Source organism: Brassica rapa, chromosome A04 (genome assembly GCF_000309985.2).
Source record: "Brassica rapa cultivar Chiifu-401-42 chromosome A04, CAAS_Brap_v3.01, whole genome shotgun sequence".
NCBI classification, from domain to species: Eukaryota; Viridiplantae; Streptophyta; class Magnoliopsida; order Brassicales; family Brassicaceae; genus Brassica; species Brassica rapa.
Window position 1 is genome coordinate 18,828,344 of NC_024798.2, and position 16,931 is coordinate 18,845,274.

Below are 16,931 nucleotides of genomic sequence, written 5' to 3' on the forward strand. Positions count from 1 at the left end.
AAAAGGTTATACAATGTTTTATTTTTGTAATAAAATGTTATTATTAAATTATTTTTAAAATTTTATTTTATTTACGAATCAAATCGGATATTCTTTAAAATTCTAAAACATTTCGGATATCGGAGTCACCGAATATCTAGGTGGCTAAAGATCGAATTGACAAGAATGCTTCCAAATATCCAGATACTTGATATGTGTCCACCCCTTTTTACGAATATAATTTTATTTTCTTTTGATGAAAAAATGACTAATGTCAAGGTCTTTTTTATTTTAAATAAATTTTAATTTTATCTTCCATGTATTATTCTGAACAAAAATGTCATTTAATATTAATTAACAATATCTTTATATATTTTTCAGTTATTTTTATATACTTTTTACATAAACATACATGTGCACCTTGATGTGAGCATCTTATAACTAAGTATTCACCACAGCTGAAGTATCTAATTTTTTTGAAAGTTGAAATATTTTTTCTTAATGTTTCTTTCACTACCGACCAAATTGTAGTAAAATGATTTGTCTTAATAATTTTTTTTTCTTTTTCTTAAACTATTATCTGTTTAAAAACTATAATATGAAACTATTGGTTCGACATGACAACTATCTAAACTTCATAATATGAAAATAAACATATAATATTAATTTTAGGTTTTTATCCGAAAAAACTAAAAAATCAAATGTTTTAACCGAATAAACTAAAATGAATATTAATTTAAAATAATAGTTATATTTTAGCAGATTAAAAACAAAAAAACGTAAAACCTAACCAATATCCAGATTAAACAGATTTATTGTCTTTTTTATTAAAAATAACGAAACTAATAATCACATCCCGCGCAAGGCGCGGGTTATTACCTAGTTACATATATTATCTGAACTGGAATAGATTTATGAAACTAGCTCCAGCTGGCCAATTAACCCGAATTTCAGCAGCTATATTAGAGACAGCTTCCAACATATATATACTTGGAATGTCTCATAACACATACTAATATTATCTGAACTGGAATAGATTTATGAAACTAGCTCCAGCTGGCAATTAACCCGAATCTCGACAACTATATTAGAGACTGCTTTCAACCATAACCACACTCATAGGCCATAGCCATCGAGATCGAGGTCCTACCACAATCACACATATTCATTAGTATCACTAATTACATATTAAAATGTAAATATATAAATGAAAAGGTTGTTGACGTACCGTCTGAGAATATTAGTATCTGACATCTGTTAACGATATACATATTCTAATTTTTTCTGCAATATACTAGCAGATGTCAGATGCTATTATTATAAAAATATGGATTAACTGAAGTTTCCATTAAAATATACTAGCAGTCATGACACTTTTACATTCTTCCAAGATCATCATTATCATTGATACATTCTCTCTTTTATAAAATATAGATCGGGCATGTGCATGATCTTTTTGGGGAACTTAGCTTTTAGAAAGTGAGCTTAGTTAGAACACTTGATTGTACGCACTAATCACTAATCATATCATTTCAACTCAAATAATTGGATAACACTAAAGTTATGTAGCCTTTTCTGTTTTTTTTTATTCGCCGTTCGTAGATTAACTAACCTACCCCACTTTTCATTCTTCCACTCCCTATCAAACGCTTATTGGCTCGATATTTAATTAATTTAACATGTTATTCCCAATCATATTTTCATAGTATCGAGATTTGGTTGATACAAGAAAATAAAAATATATATTTGGTAATGTCTTAATAAATCTTGAGTATACCCATATCAGAAGTCGAGAGCAAGAATCGTTTAATAACCAATTGAGTCTCACCGAATGGCTTTTCTTAATGATTGATATCTAGTTTTTTTAATAATTAATAGCATTAGTTCAATGAAAACTTACTAAACAGAAAATTTAGAATGAGAATTGCCGCAAGTCTAGGAATCATTTAGAAGTGAGTGACCTAATTTCAGAATTGTATTTACAAATACGAATGTATGTATCATTTTAAATTGGTTCCACTTCTAATTAAGTATTCATTGAAGTCTAGATAATATAAGCTTTGACAAATCCTCTTATAGCGCCTGCACAAGAGGGTTACCCACTTAAAAAAGGAAATAACACTGAGCGGATCTGTTAACATTTCATCTAGTCCTCTTTCATAGCCTCATAGGTAACATTATTCTAAGGTGATTAATCTTATATTTATATACCGCTTATAAAAATTTTGTTGGAAAATATATCAATGCGATTGGAGTATGTGTGATTACATTATAACCATGGAGTTAATTATTTCATAATCTAAGCAAAAGCGGACAATCGATGTTTAATGCACTGTGTTTGTGTTTTATTTATGGGGTTACATATTTTGTTGTAACTCTGATCTAAAATTTTGTTTAAAATTCAGGAATAGATGACACCTAGTAAAAGTTCGTGATCACGACTCAGTATCTTCCTTAAGTTGTAAACTTGAGTAATCGCCAACTAAGCATGCAATATTTGTTTTTTTTAATAAATTTTACTTGTTTTGATCCCTTTTCTATTGTTGTACACCCACTTGTTTAATTACCTAATGGCTAGAAATATGTAAGAATTTAACATTTCTTACTTGTACTCGAAACATTTTTATCAATTAATGACAGATAATCTACGATTGCAAACATAATACTTTATTATCAGTACATAATACAATGACCGATGCTTTTGGATTATAAGAAAATGTGAATCTATTAATTGCAATTCTTAAGTTGTAAGTGCAAAATTCACCACTATAGTTTAATAAAAGGTTCTTTTTTTATTAATCAGGAGTTGATATGGGTCTTTGGCTCCCCTAGGCTGGATGTAGCATGTGGCGATACCAAGACATGGTGTAAATCCTCCTCCCAACCGGAATCAAATTACGAGCATACTAAAACCGGTCCCAAACGCTAAACCAATATTCCAATGCACCGTTGGTATGAACAACTACATTTTTTTTGTTCTCAACAATTTAATTTCTAAACTAATATAAAGTCAATTATATAGATGTACACATAAATAACTATTTAATCAGTTTACAGAGATAATCCTTTAGCTTAACATTTACTGATTAAAAATAATCTTTTTCTAATAAATCATAGGGCAATATTAGGCTAATGGATTATCAATGTAATATAAAATGCAACGTCATTAGTAAGTTCACGATAATCCCTTAGCCTAAGCTTTACTGAAAAAAGTTTTAAAATCAGATCTTAATTACCTGATATAACTTGTGATGTCATTTACTTTTTAAGCCAACATATAGCATACTATATACACTTTAATTTTAAGAAACAAACTTTTTTATCAATATATACATATATATATATATATATATATATATATATATATATATATATATATATCCTAATATTTACCTCGAAGAGGTATAGTGATAAGTAAACTAATACACTTTTTAAGGTCTCGGGTCTCATTATCATATATATTTCCTTATTTTAATCTTACGCATGGAGGCATTGCATTATTGATCAGCCCTCGTATGAAAAAGAAATGTATGTCTATAAGTAGAGACAGATATAATAACTATATTCTAAGAATCGAAATTTGGATAATGTGACGTATAGAATTTCAAGAAGTTTAAGATGATTAAACCTTACGTGTCGTTTGTGAGCCTAAAATCCGACTTGCATGTTAGGTCGCCCGCAATTTTTCAACAAGTTACGTAGACCCGTAGAAATAAGCCAGAGTTGCAAAAGGTTAAATCTTAATAGTTATTTAACAAAAGGGAGAAATATATAAGCGATAAAAATTATACACATTGGAAGCTTCTGCAATTAGTCAAACATCTAAAGCTCCGAAAGAACAAAATTGATTAATAAGTTAATTAGCATTAGAGGAGAGGTTAATAGTTGTTAATACATTGGGAGACATGAATCTTCATCTCTCCTTTTAAATGGATCGATAAGATCATATCGACGGTGAAAAAGACATGAGATCAATAGATGCGAGAATTTAACCTACCTGATCTATAAATCTTGCGTTAATATTCGGACCGTAGATAAATCAGGACGTGTCGTCTGAGATTATGTGATTAGTTGATCATAGTTATATTTAAATGATGGTTTGTGGGATTCTGATTTGTACTCGAGACTTTAATAATCAAGGAGTTGGAACACATGTCCGAATACGAAGCACGATGACGATTCGTAGGTTTTTTTGTGGGTTAGTCAAAAAGGGGCCGGGCCATCAAATTTTTTTAAATTTATGAGGTTCATTTTTTATTACCATACACACACACATATATATATATATATATATATATATATATATTGTTGTGGTTTTAATAAAAAAAGCTAACAATCAAATGTTTTAAACGTTCAAGCAATTTATATGAATCTTTTGTTCTTAATAGTGCAGAAGGATACATATTAACTTTAATATTCACGAAAGACAATCAATGTATGTTAGGACTTGGGAAGGATGTAGAGATAAACAATTGGCTTAGACAGATAAAAACTTAAGATTGCTGCTCTTACATGTTTGAAGTATGATATAACTTTTTTTGTTATAACACACCGAAACCATTTCCTCTGATATCTTAACTATTTTCATTTAAACACATTAAAGTTCCAAATGAATACTTTACTACTGTACCTCTTAACCTTTAGTCATTTATGTCAGTAAATATGTGAAAATGTATGACTGGTAAGGTAAAAGAAAAGTTGTATAGCAAAAGTGGTTATATATTTATTTTTATGGGAAAATGGCAAGTACTTCGAAGCATTTTTTGGGGTGCAACAGCATGTGTGAAGCTGAAAGCAGCATGGTACACGTTTTCAGAAAAACTTAACTGATTTGACCAAGACATTTGTACTGTGTGGGTCAACAGTGCCAATTGCTGTTTAATTTGAACTAATTTTTTTTTTTTTTTTGTAACTGGGTTTGAACTAATTTCTACCACGTCAGAAAAAGCTTTTCGTTTGTTTTTGAGGAAAAACTCAAAAAGTGTGTAAGATATATATTCACAAATTAAAGCAATTCAGTTTTCTAAATAAAGATCTGCTGAAAATATTATTTTTGATATTTATTTTCATTTTATTGGTCTCTATTTTTGGAGGGAATAATATGTCGACTAATAATAGTTGACCTCACTTGTAGTTATTTTTAAGATGATAATATATATAATTTGTTTTTTTCACCTATATATATATAATTTAAATCATATTTAGAACACCTTTATATTATTCTTCAAAACTAAATGTGAAAATAATAAAATTGCTATTTTGAGAGAAAATATAAAAAAAATATTGTACTTTTATAAAGTGGTGTATTTAATCTAGAATTTGAAATCATCTGAATTCTAATGAGCTTTTATCAAACCAAATTTTACGTTTACCACTTTCATGGTACCAATTTTTATTTTTATCACCATTAAAAAGATATTTTCAAAAATACATTATTCATTAAATTGCAAAAGATTTTTATACTCTTGATATCTATATATAATAAATCATTATTTAAATAAAAAATAAAAAGAAATATAATTTTTTTATGTTTTTGAATTATACTTTTTCAAATGCAAACTTTTTTGAATTTTGTTTTTCGAAATTTTTTTTTAAAAATTATTTTTGAAAATTGAAAATTATGTTTGAAACTATTTTTTTAATTTTTTATATGTTTTAAGTAATTATTTATATATTTATAAGTATTTATTTATATATTTATAAGAATCTTAAATTTTATATTTCAAAAACTCTACTTCACCTCTCAACTCTAAACCCTAAGTATATATTAGTTGTAAAAGCATTGTAGTCTACTGGTTAAGGTTTAAAGCTTCTACACCCACATCTGGGGGTTCGAATCCCAGACTATGCAATTTCTTGTAGATTACAGGAAATCAAGGTTTCAAGTCCCGAAGAGAGCGATTTATTAAACAATTATGCAGACTACGGAAAAAAAACTTACAAGGGATCTTCAATATGGTGCAAGTAAAAATCTGATCAGACGTGGATCTTCATAAAGGGCTCAAGTAATGCAGTTAAGCATAGGTCCTCATAAGGTAGGTAGTATATCGTTTGTCGGATCGTCTATGTAATTTTTCTCATATCATAATTGTAATAACATAATAAATTGGCGTTAAAAAAATTTTAGATTAGTTAACCTTAGGGGTATAAGTGTATTTTACCCCTCATTAAAAATGAAGGTAAAAGTGATTTGTGTAAACATGAAAAATGGTATTATGAATGTGATATTTGTGGCAATTTTCTTATAGAATTTCACCTAAATATGATAATTATTTTTCAAAAGTAAATGAGAATTTCTTTTCAAAAGTAAATGAGAATTTCTATAATAAAATTTCTAATTTTGAGAAAAAATATAAAAATATTATTGTAGTTTTATAAAGCGGTATATTGTAATTTAGAATTTGAAATCATTCGAATTATAATGAGTTTTTATCAAACCACTATCGAATTGCACCTAAATATGATATTTAGAATTTTTTTTTCTTTAACAAGGATTTTTAAACTAGGAAACCTTACTTAAACATTTTAAAATCACTTGAAAACTTCACAAACTTGAAATTTAAAATATTTCAATAGAAAATATTTTACAAAATGAGAATTTAAATTACAAATGAAATTAAGTAAATTTTAAAATTTATATTTGAAAATAGTAAATTTATTAATTTAATATAAATTACTTCAAGCTCTCCGTTGAATACACTGCCTTAGTTTTTCTATTTTATATAGACAAATATAATATTATTTGTTTCCATTTTCACATAAACTTAATTGTTTCTTTTAATCTTTTCTTTCTAAACCTGAACTATATAATCAATAGATCGTGGTAGTTACAAAATTTTTACTTTTTAACACACTTTCTTAGATCTCCCAAAACCAAGAATATATATGAGTTTCCGAATCCTATATAAAATTGCCTAAGCTAGCTAATGTAATAAAATCCATATTTGGACTAATATAATCAGTGAAATGTTCTTCTTTTTTTTTGAACAAAATCAGCGAAATCTTCTTAACTTTCTATATCATACAAGAGAATTTCAATATTAGAAATAAAAATAAAATGCATAAGTTTCTTTTCTCCGAACCTGCTAATTAACACGATTACCATAACTTTCTTTCTAATCTTCCATCCTCGTAATTTTATAACATTGCTTAGGTAATGTAAAGTATCATTTAATAATAAAATATCACACATTAAATATTGACTATATTGGTCCAATCAGTCCACCTCACACATAACACAACTTTTATAAATTCCATTTACAAGCCGGCCATTAGCATTCGTTCTAGAACGTAGCCGTAAGTGCACAACATCTCTCTTTCATCCTTCACAACTTTCTAGCTCCCACAAATCTCTGGCAAAAGATAAAACACACCCAAGTTTAAACTGGAACTTGTCCATATAGCTGATTAATTATCATGTAAGTATACCTTTATCTTAAAGCTTACAATTATCACTGGTGCTTGTAACTCATGTAGTTTGAGATCTTGTTCGTTGACGAAGACAAAACTGTTTATTGTCTGAACTCACCAATGTTGTCGCTTGTCTTTTCAGCGAGCTTTCGTCTTCTTTACTTTGATTTTTCTTCTTTATGAAAGCTCTGTTTCCTTATTTTCTCCTTCAACACCATACCACATAAATATTTAGCTTTTTAACAACTATTTTTCATTGAGTTCATTCTAAACTATTAAATCCGTCTCGTTATTGCAAAGATGGGTTCTTCAAACTCTACATAGGTACCATACACTCTGTTCTTTCTCTTTTTCTAACGAAGAAGCTTATAAACCAAAAGCTTTTCCCATGGAAAAGAAATAACTTGGCTTCTTCCATTTCATGACATGTGTTATTATTACAACGTGCTTTTATATAATTATCCTTAATAAAGACTATAATTGATTGTTTTTTCTAGTTATATTTAATCTATCTGTCTCAGATTCTCCTGCAACTAGTTTTTTTCTATATCCCGTTGAATTTCCGTGCTACTAGTATTATTTTTGAGTTCAAATTTGGTATGCGTTTTCTTATTTTATGTTATAGTTTCTGTCTTTCTTGATCTTTGATTGGACCCAAATTGCTCACAAATATTATGTTATTGTTTCGTTATTATTTTTAGATTTATCTTACGCGTACTAATACCTTGCTTACCTTTTAATCACCAGATCCTCATCCTATATCATCTTCAAATTGTGGTTCTTGACTTTTTACAAAAACGGTGGCGAGAAAAATACATAACTATGGGGAAGATCTTGAAATCTAAGGTACGCTCTTAAACTACCCGTCGTTTTAGTCTCCTTTTTTCTTATTTTGTATCTCGTTTGTTGTTATCTTTACTAAAACGCCTGCGTTTTACAGTCTTCTTGGCCGGGAACCGTTGTTAGGAAGTGGCTAAACTTACGTAGCAACGCTTACGAATTTCACTCCGATTACCCAGTCAAAGGTGAGAGATCTGGCTCGTGCCGTTTTCGATAATTCTTTCTGAACTCCATGCCGTTTTGGATATTTATTTATTGACTTCGGGCTACTTTCCTAATATCTCGTTGACTTAACGAGGGGTTTATATTTTCCAATTTTGTTTGTTTCTAGGGAAGATGGAGCCGACTCAGCCGAGGAGGAAAAGTTGCTCCGACGGTGATTACTACAAGATCGTGCCGGAAAGGTTTCCAGGTAAAAATAAATCTTAAAAATAATAACCAGCTTATGAATGTTTCCTTATTTTTACTATATAGTTTTGGTGCATCGAAAACGGCGTCGTATCTAGGGTCCGTAAACCGTTCTTGACCTGGGACAGTCTTCCGTACGAAGGGTCCATTGCTCGCTGTAGGATTAGACATCTATGTTAAACATGACGGCAAAATAAAAGTTGAAAAAGAAACCGAGATTTTCCCATGAAAATCATATTATAAAGTAAGTAATTAAATGAGATTAGTTATAACATCGTTCTCCACGTGTAAGGTGAAAGATTAGGTTAAGGTTGCAAGTTCAAAAAGTCTTCAAGTTTAGGTGTACTTGCTAATCTCAGTTCACCAGTTTCTGTTTTTATACATATCTTTCTTTGATTATAATTTGTTTAAGACTAAATATATAGCGTAATTAATTGATTTTGTTTATGTTTTATGGTTGAAATAAGGTTGGCTGGGCCAAGAAAATGGGGATTTCAAACAATCAACGGATGAAGATCATATGACACGTGCTGATGATCTCAAGTAATACATAATTTTCATGATTAATGTATCTATATTTATGTTTATTAGCTATGTTTATTAACATTGCTATGTTTTTAATTGTTGATGATTAGAATGTTCGTCGGGACATGGAACGTGGGAGGGAAGTCACCACATGATGGATTAGAGTTGAAAGATTGGCTTAAATCTTCCACCGATGCCGATATTTACGTGCTAGGGTATGCATATAATCATATTATTTAATCTTCTCTGTGTTTAATATATATTTTTGTACTATAATTAACATCATCTTGATTTGTTTTGTTTAGGTTTCAAGAAATCGTGCCGCTAAATGCTGGTAACGTACTTGGAGCAGAGGACAACGGCCCCGCGACTAAGTGGTTGTCTCTTATCCGAGAAGCCTTGAACAACAACGACTTATCACAAAATGATCTCGAACTTTCTAAAAATCACAGAACCTCCTTCGAACTTACAAAATCATCACAACCTTCCCGTCGCAGCATCTCTAATTTCCCCGATGATAACCCAGTTGCATGCAATTCGACCCTTGATCGAGGTTACTCCCTTGCAGCCAGTAAACAGATGGTGGGGATCTTTTTGTGTGTGTGGGTAAGAGATGATCTCCAGAAACGTATTACAAACCTCAAGGTGTCAAGCGTTGGTCGTGGCATCATGGGATATCTTGGAAACAAGGTCAGTCTAATATTTGCATACAAGAAACTAAAACCGTTATGCCTCGTAACGCTGATTATACAATATTTTGATATGTGTCTATGCTTGGTAACTAACGATGCAAACTTGTGGCAGGGCTCGATATCGATTAGCATGTCGTTGCATGAGACGAGTTTATGCTTTGTTTGTACGCATCTTACGTCCGGAGAAAGAGAAGGCGACGAGGTCAGAAGGAACTTAGATGTAACCGAGATATTAAAGAGGACAAGATTTTCGCGTTCTTCTAAAGATTCTCATCAACCCGAAATGATAATGGACCATGAGTAAGTAAAGCCAGAATTTTTATTTATTTAAATATGAAGCTCCATTATTAATGAGTCTATTGCGTCTTTGTGTTACAGTAAAGTTATATGGCTTGGAGATTTGAATTATCGGTTAAGAGCCAGCAGCGACGTACATGACCACCTTAAGAATCATGATTGGGAGGCACTTCTACAGAAAGACCAGGTTACTACTTTTTATTACTTTTTTATTGACAATGTAATTACATGTTTAAGAGTGTTTTAACTAAAGTTGTTATTATTTTTCATTTTGCAGCTAAAGATAGAACAAAAAGCTGGTAGAGTTTTTCAGGGATGGGAAGAAGGGAAGATTTATTTCGCACCAACATATAAATATCACATAAATTCAGATAATTATGTCGCCCAAACCGAAAAATCAAAAGAAAAGCGTAGAACACCAGCTTGGTAAGCTTTTATCATCGAAATAAAATAAATTAAATTAAATCGATAATATTTGATATAAGGTTGGTGAAATTTTGGTTTTAACGTTATTTTCTAATCATTTATTTTAGGTGTGACCGAATATTGTGGAAAGGTGACGGGATGAAACAGATTTGGTATACGAGAGGAGAGTCGAGATTCTCGGACCACAGACCGGTTCAATCTCTATTTTCGGTTTACATTGATTCAACTCAGAATCAACCAAACCGGAAAAGTAAACCGAACAACCAAAACCATCGTCCCAACCCGGTGTTGCCTTACACATGCCACGGGAAAGTCCAGGCTGAAGAGATCTTGTTGCTCACACGAGCACAAAGTTGTATAGACACACAACCTAGACTTATATCGTCTGCTTCCTGATTTATTAGTTACTTTTTGGATGTTTTCATGTTGGCAAAGAAGAGATGACACATGGATTCCTAGGATTGGACAATGGAGCTTTCATATTGGCAAAAGCAGGATTGTTAAATATTTTTTTTAATACTGGGTTAACTTTGTTTTCTTGGTTCCCTATATTAGCTAAAATTTGGAAGAAATGATAGTTTTTTGTTTTTGGAATTGTGGAGTTTGAGTTGTTGACTTTGTTTATAATGTAAAGAAAAAGCTTGTTGTTTATAAAAAGTAAATTTAAAAATTTGCTTTTGTTCACTTTTTATACTTCTGTTAGTAAGTACACAATTTGCCCTAAATATGAAATCCCAAATCACACAAGCTTCACTTCTGTCTCTCCAACTAACAAAGATTTGTTGGACCTAAAACTAACGTGCTTGGTAGCGATGCTATTTTTTCGAGTAGATGTTAATGCGAAGAAAGAAGAAACAAAAGCATAACAGAAAGTACAGAGCAATAGTTTTATTTCTAATGTTAGGAGTTTACTGTCTACCGGTCTGCTCGATGGAGTTCCAGTTAAATATGTTGCTTGGTCATTTGAGGTGATATGTCCCAAAGACTGAATCAAGGGCATTGGTCTATAACAATCTCTGTTTCTCTTCTTCTTTGCTGCTTTCAGAAGGTGTTATGGGCTCTGGGTATCAATGTCGGTGTGACTCATGTAATTCCTCTAAGGTGAGCTACATTTACCTAACTAAGCATATTACAAATGGATCCCGACTTTTGACAAAAAATGTTTCTCCAGGTGGTGAATGCATATTAATTAGGTGGCATTGTAGGCCATCTACTCTGCTCCAAGGCAATCATTTTTTCTAGTTACGGGAAACTGTACGATTGTGCCTCGATGTGGTAGAGTTTTGCCATTACCAATCTCTTTAGTGAATTAGTGAAGCACTGAATTATTTTTTTAGGAGAATAGTAACCTTCATTACCGATATATTTTCTTATGTAGTATAGGTACAGAAACAATCTTGTTTTAGCAAATACACTGGAATAATCATATTCATTGTCTATTGCATGAATTCAATTGTTTCATTATTATTTTTCGCATTTATATTCCTATTTTACAGTTATTTTCCTCCCATGATAGTTAGCAGTTCTATCCTACAGTTGCTCTGAAACATAGTGAACAACATATGAAAGTGGTATCCGTCTCGTCTCCTCCACGCAAGACATATTGTGCCCACATTGTATTACAATTAGACTGTTTCTTCAAATGTGTTCTCCTTTGTTATCCTTGATTGTTGATAGTAATGACTTCATGATTTACACTATCTTCCCCGTTTCTGCTTAGTTCCAATTTTGGTTGTGTTGATTCATCATTTAGCTGCGGCATGGAAGAAAATTCATAATCTTTTCCTTTGCCCCATATCACAAGGTAAAGTCCTGCACATATAACCGCCGCACCAAGAACCCTGCCAAAGAAAAAAAAATATTCAATGATAATAATTAAATTTCGTTATTTAAACTCGTGACTAATGTTGTTGTTTGGTATCTTGCTTACCTTCCCAGGTACATCTGCTCAGCAAAAATGACAGTTGACATAATCGCTACTATGATCATGCAAAGAGGACTAAAAGCTGTTACAAACACAGGGCCTCTGGTTTTCATCACCAGTCCTCCAACATAGTATGCAATCGCCGAGCACACTATCCCCTGCATGTATCTTACATTGAAGTTGTAACTTGTAAACATAATTAACTTACAAGACAGTCATTAACCACTAATTTACTGAGACATGTCTAAATCTTACACTGTAGGTAGATGTTAGAAGTTTAGTGTCCCAACCAATGGCCCACGCGCCAGGGTTTCCTTTCTCCATCACTAATGCCACGGCAGTTCCTTCTATTGTTCCCATCAAACATATCCATGCTGTGAGTGAGAGTTCAGCTGGATAAGTCCTCAACGTGACAGCCTGGAAAAAAGATTTATCGTCAAAATATATTAACAAATATCTTATTTTATATAAGAAAATCGTCTTACTTGGAGAATCATGAAACATGCATAGCTGAAACAACCAATTGTGACCAAAACTGCGCCTTTGATAGCACTATGAATATCGGTCCCATCTGTGTTTTGTGCTGAGGCTACTTTGGTCCAGAAGAGGTCTAGAACTGGACCTTTTACAAGAGTCATAATCATGGCTCCTCCAACTGTAGCCAATGTTCCAATCACCTTACCGGCGCTCCTGATGCACCTTAGTTTCACTCTTTCAAGGCCGAATATATAGGCAAGGACGAACGTGATTGCAGGTAAGACATTGTACATGGCGGTTGCAAATGTAGCCGTTGTATATTTCATCCCCAGGTAGTATAAGTTTTGATCGATCACTGGCCTATTATATTTCAAAGACACATGATAGGAAAAAAAACAAATCAGTCTCAAGTAATAGAAGAGACGTGTGGGAGGAATGAAGATGAATAAAATGAGATATTACTCAAGTAAACCAAGAAGTGTGATCTTGAAGAATATCATTAACGTCATCTCTGGTCTTACCTTCCTGTTTTTTTTTCAACATCATAATCCATTAAATACATTAGAAAGGACAATTAATTTTTCAACCGAAAAGACAACATTCTCAACATAAACATCATAAGCAACAAGGTATATTAGAAAGTTGCACACTTATTTTTCAACCATAAAGTTGCACATTAGAAATGTGAAATACTCTTCAAGAATGACGGTAACAGAAGCCACAGAAAACCAAAGATAGAATCGTTGCAAGTGTTTTGTCCTTTAACATATGACTGACCCCTTCTTATCGTATAACTACGTCACAAGCCTCAATCTTTCTTTTTGGTACTTTTCCTTTCAATTCACTAAACGTCTATGCATAATTCACAAATAAAAGATCGATCATTTAAAAAAAAACGAATAACAATTGTTTCATTATTTAAAATAGAATCTGTTTTGTTTATCAAGGTCACAATTGTTTGCTTCTCCACTTATAATGATTAACAGGTATCAAAACATGGAAACAAAAACGTTAAAGACTGGTAATGCAAATTCGATTTCCAAAATAGATAAACTAAAATGATATTCTACTATCATGGTCTTGAAACTACAAACCGTTGAACTATGTTTGTCAAATAACTATTCTAAAGAAGGGAAAGTAGAGAGTACTTGTCGAAATATAAGGCAAACGGGGCCATAACCACGGTAGCAACGGCATGACGGTAAACAACAAGGACGTAATTGCTCATGCCTTTGTTTAAGACAGCTTTTGAGAGAATGTCCATTCCTGCTAGTCCTACTTGCAACAATACCATTGAAATGAATGGCCTTGCCTTCTCCATACAACCCCTATTCTTTACTTCCTGCATCCTAGCTACTAACTTAAGATCAACAATCTCCCTCTTTCTCTGATTTGATTATATTTGAGAGTAGTAGCAATAGAGATATGGTGAGGTTTGTTCCAGTTGAATGATTTGTTATGATTGTCATGGTTTATCTCTCTTTATATAGGGCCAACGACAAAAGAATGTGATGTGATGTGATTATTATTCTCCCTACGAAACTTATACGTATATGTTAGTGTATATTGTGTATAAAGCTGGTATACCCTACCCTGAATTTACGGGGCCAATATCTCTACCTTATCAACTGAACCAAAAAAGATGCACAAAACAGTCAATCTACACATTTGAGAATACGTATTTGATTTTCACATAGCCTAACTAAATAAACAAAATTGCTTTAATCGAACTCGAATGCACGATTCATTTTCCTGAATCTTAAAACGTATAATTATGGAAGTAGACATTTGGTTCTTCACTATATACCTTTTTTTTTACAACACTATATACCCATTGTCATGTCAATTACCATACATGTCTTCCTCATAAAAATGCACTGTTATTTTATCAACATAAGGCCAGGCCCATCCTTATGCATGTTGTTTTAGGACAAAATCATAATGTTTGTAGAGTTAATTTTAACTCCTCTCTATGATGTAACCAGACAATGTTTAATTCGTTATGAAAAATAAGTTGTGTTTCAGAAAAATAGAAAATAAAGCCATTGTTGACGTAAAGGCAATAATGCTTTATTCAATATTTTTTGTTTATTTAGAAATAATAAAAAAATTGAAATTTTGTAATCTGCTTGACAAAGTTTGTAGATAAAACGGTGAGCCTCAAAATACTATCACTGTTTTGTCCCAAACCAAGTGATCAGATTTTTTATTAGTTCAGATTTTTTTATTCTTTGACACAAACAAAAAACAGTTGCACTGATTGAATAAATTACATTCATTAAAAAAAAAACAGAAATTTAAATGGTCACACTGGTTTTTACTGTTCTAGTTATGGCTGAAATTTTTCGTATTATAAATTTTTGCGGAGTTTGGATAGTTTATGTAAGGTCGCCTAACTCCAGGAGAGGGGTTCATGCATCGAATTCTTTCTAATACTTTGTTCTATAAAAGTATAAACTATATATGTAAATGAATAATGAGTCACGAACTCACGATAAACCGACACTGTTGGGTAGAATGACTACTGGTTAGATTTTTGCTTTCTATCAAGTTTCTTTTAATTTAGTTCATGGAATATTTGTTTACGTAAGTGCGTATAATTGCCAATATTTTGGGTCCTTTGCACTGTTCCCACTTTGCCAGTTAATTAGTTTCTCGTGGAATCACTTTCATTATTTTCTTTGCATATACATTAGTTTTGTTTTTTGAAAGGGAATGGCATATATATCAAAAGAAAAAAAAAAGAAGGACCGGTTATTTATCACTAAAATGTTTTTGATTCATTATTCTACACTTGGCAGATGAATATGTATATAGAATGATCTAAGGATCGCAATAAATAGTACACATATTTCTACATTTTTCACATTTCTACATTTTAGTATTTCATTATCATCTTCTTCGTAATTATTGGCTCTAAGGACATCTCTAACCCTACTCCAAAAGCCACTTCAAACTCCATTTTGCAGTAAAATCATCTACAACCTCACTCTAAAACCCACTCCAAAATAGAGTAATAGATATGATTACTCCAAATATGGAGTAAACCAACTCATTACTCCAAAATGGAGTTATACTTTTTTATTTATAAAATGATCTTCCGTATTTAAATATTTTCGTTTTCAATAAAATATTATTAGAAATAAATATATAATATAATTTTACTATATATATTATAAAAATTACTGTTAAGATTTCTTAATTATATAAATATCCATCTAATGAACTATTTTATGCAACAATTTTTTTTTTTTGAAAATTGACTATTTTGCAAATAGTATAAATGAAAGATGATCTTACTAATTTTTTAATACCATAAAACATAATATATTAACAATATTATATTTTAAAATACGTAATAGAGTAATACATTGGAGCAAAACATAACTCCAGTTTGAAGTTACTTTATTTTGGAGTATAAAATGGAGTAATACATTAGAGATGCTCTAAACAGGGCAAGAAACAACAACAACAACAAAAAGCCATCGAAACCTCTAAGCTTAGAATTGTGACTTAATTTAAGTCAAACCAATGGACTGTTTTTTTTGTTATATATTAGTAAACCTTGGTTGAGGGCATGATAACGTTAGGTTCGTACCTCCTCATTAATGAGATACAAGCTCAACAAGTTCACACATGATGCAGTTTAGAGGCATTTTCATATAATATAAGTCAAACGTAGAACTATAAGTGTCTCTAGGATAAAGCATCGTTCATGTGAGCTGTATACGTTGGGAAATATTCTTCGGGTGAAAAAAATTGTGGTGGCCTTCCGAATAGCTTCTCTCCGTCCTAAAGTTTGATCTGTTGGTTCGATTCACCATGTGCCCCTATGTAGCTGATCACTCTCCTATAAAAAGATCACCCCCAAACGATGAAATCTCTAAATATACAATTTTATAAATTAGTTAAAATCATAAAGTAAATAACTTAACAAAAAAATAAGCATATTC

The 16,931-nt window shown here is 31.4% G+C and overlaps 2 protein-coding genes across 6 annotated transcripts; one reads left to right on the forward strand and one right to left on the reverse strand.

Moving 5' to 3' along the window:
* The first annotated feature begins 815 nt into the window (after positions 1-815).
* On the forward strand, positions 816-11,302 carry LOC103865599 (type I inositol polyphosphate 5-phosphatase 8). 5 transcript variants are annotated; one of them, XM_009143410.3, is made up of 11 exons: positions 816-7,713; positions 8,137-8,235; positions 8,330-8,414; positions 8,561-8,641; positions 9,105-9,180; positions 9,273-9,377; positions 9,468-9,852; positions 9,967-10,154; positions 10,233-10,338; positions 10,429-10,577; positions 10,685-10,973. In XM_009143410.3, exons 2-11 carry the CDS (start codon positions 8,212-8,214, stop codon positions 10,971-10,973), a joined length of 1,488 nt encoding a protein of 495 aa, XP_009141658.1. In that variant the 5' UTR covers positions 816-7,713; positions 8,137-8,211. The 5 variants fall into 5 exon arrangements, with proteins under 5 accessions (XP_009141658.1, XP_009141660.1, XP_033146022.1 ...); XM_009143412.3 differs by having other exon boundaries at positions 816-7,397; XM_033290131.1 differs by having other exon boundaries at positions 824-8,235; positions 10,685-11,302.
* Positions 11,303-12,126: 824 nt separating this feature from the next.
* On the reverse strand, positions 12,127-15,874 carry LOC103865600 (WAT1-related protein At2g37460). Its single transcript, XM_009143415.2, has 6 exons — positions 14,127-15,874; positions 13,441-13,503; positions 12,987-13,338; positions 12,757-12,918; positions 12,508-12,659; positions 12,127-12,418 (listed from the first exon to the last, which is right to left on the reverse strand). The coding sequence occupies exons 1-6, from the start codon at positions 14,324-14,326 to the stop codon at positions 12,235-12,237; spliced, it is 1,113 nt and encodes a 370-aa protein (XP_009141663.2). The 5' UTR covers positions 14,327-15,874; the 3' UTR covers positions 12,127-12,234.
* Between the last annotated feature and the right edge of the window lie 1,057 nt (positions 15,875-16,931).

Excerpts from the sequence above, each read along its gene's own strand:
- LOC103865599 (XM_009143410.3), top strand. The coding sequence starts at position 8,212 with ATGGGGAAGATCTTGAAATCTAAG. Across the intron at positions 8,642-9,104 it reads CGTGCCGGAAAGGTTTCCAG|GTTGGCTGGGCCAAGAAAAT; the intron begins GTAAAAATAAAT and ends GGTTGAAATAAG. Across the intron at positions 10,155-10,232 it reads GAAATGATAATGGACCATGA|TAAAGTTATATGGCTTGGAG; the intron begins GTAAGTAAAGCC and ends TTTGTGTTACAG.
- LOC103865600 (XM_009143415.2), bottom strand. The coding sequence starts at position 14,326 with ATGCAGGAAGTAAAGAATAGGGGTTGTATGGAGAAGGCAAGGCCATTC. Across the intron at positions 13,504-14,126 it reads TTTGCCTTATATTTCGACAA|GAAGGTAAGACCAGAGATGA; the intron begins GTACTCTCTACT and ends AAAAAAAAACAG. Across the intron at positions 13,339-13,440 it reads ACACTTCTTGGTTTACTTGA|GCCAGTGATCGATCAAAACT; the intron begins GTAATATCTCAT and ends GAAATATAATAG.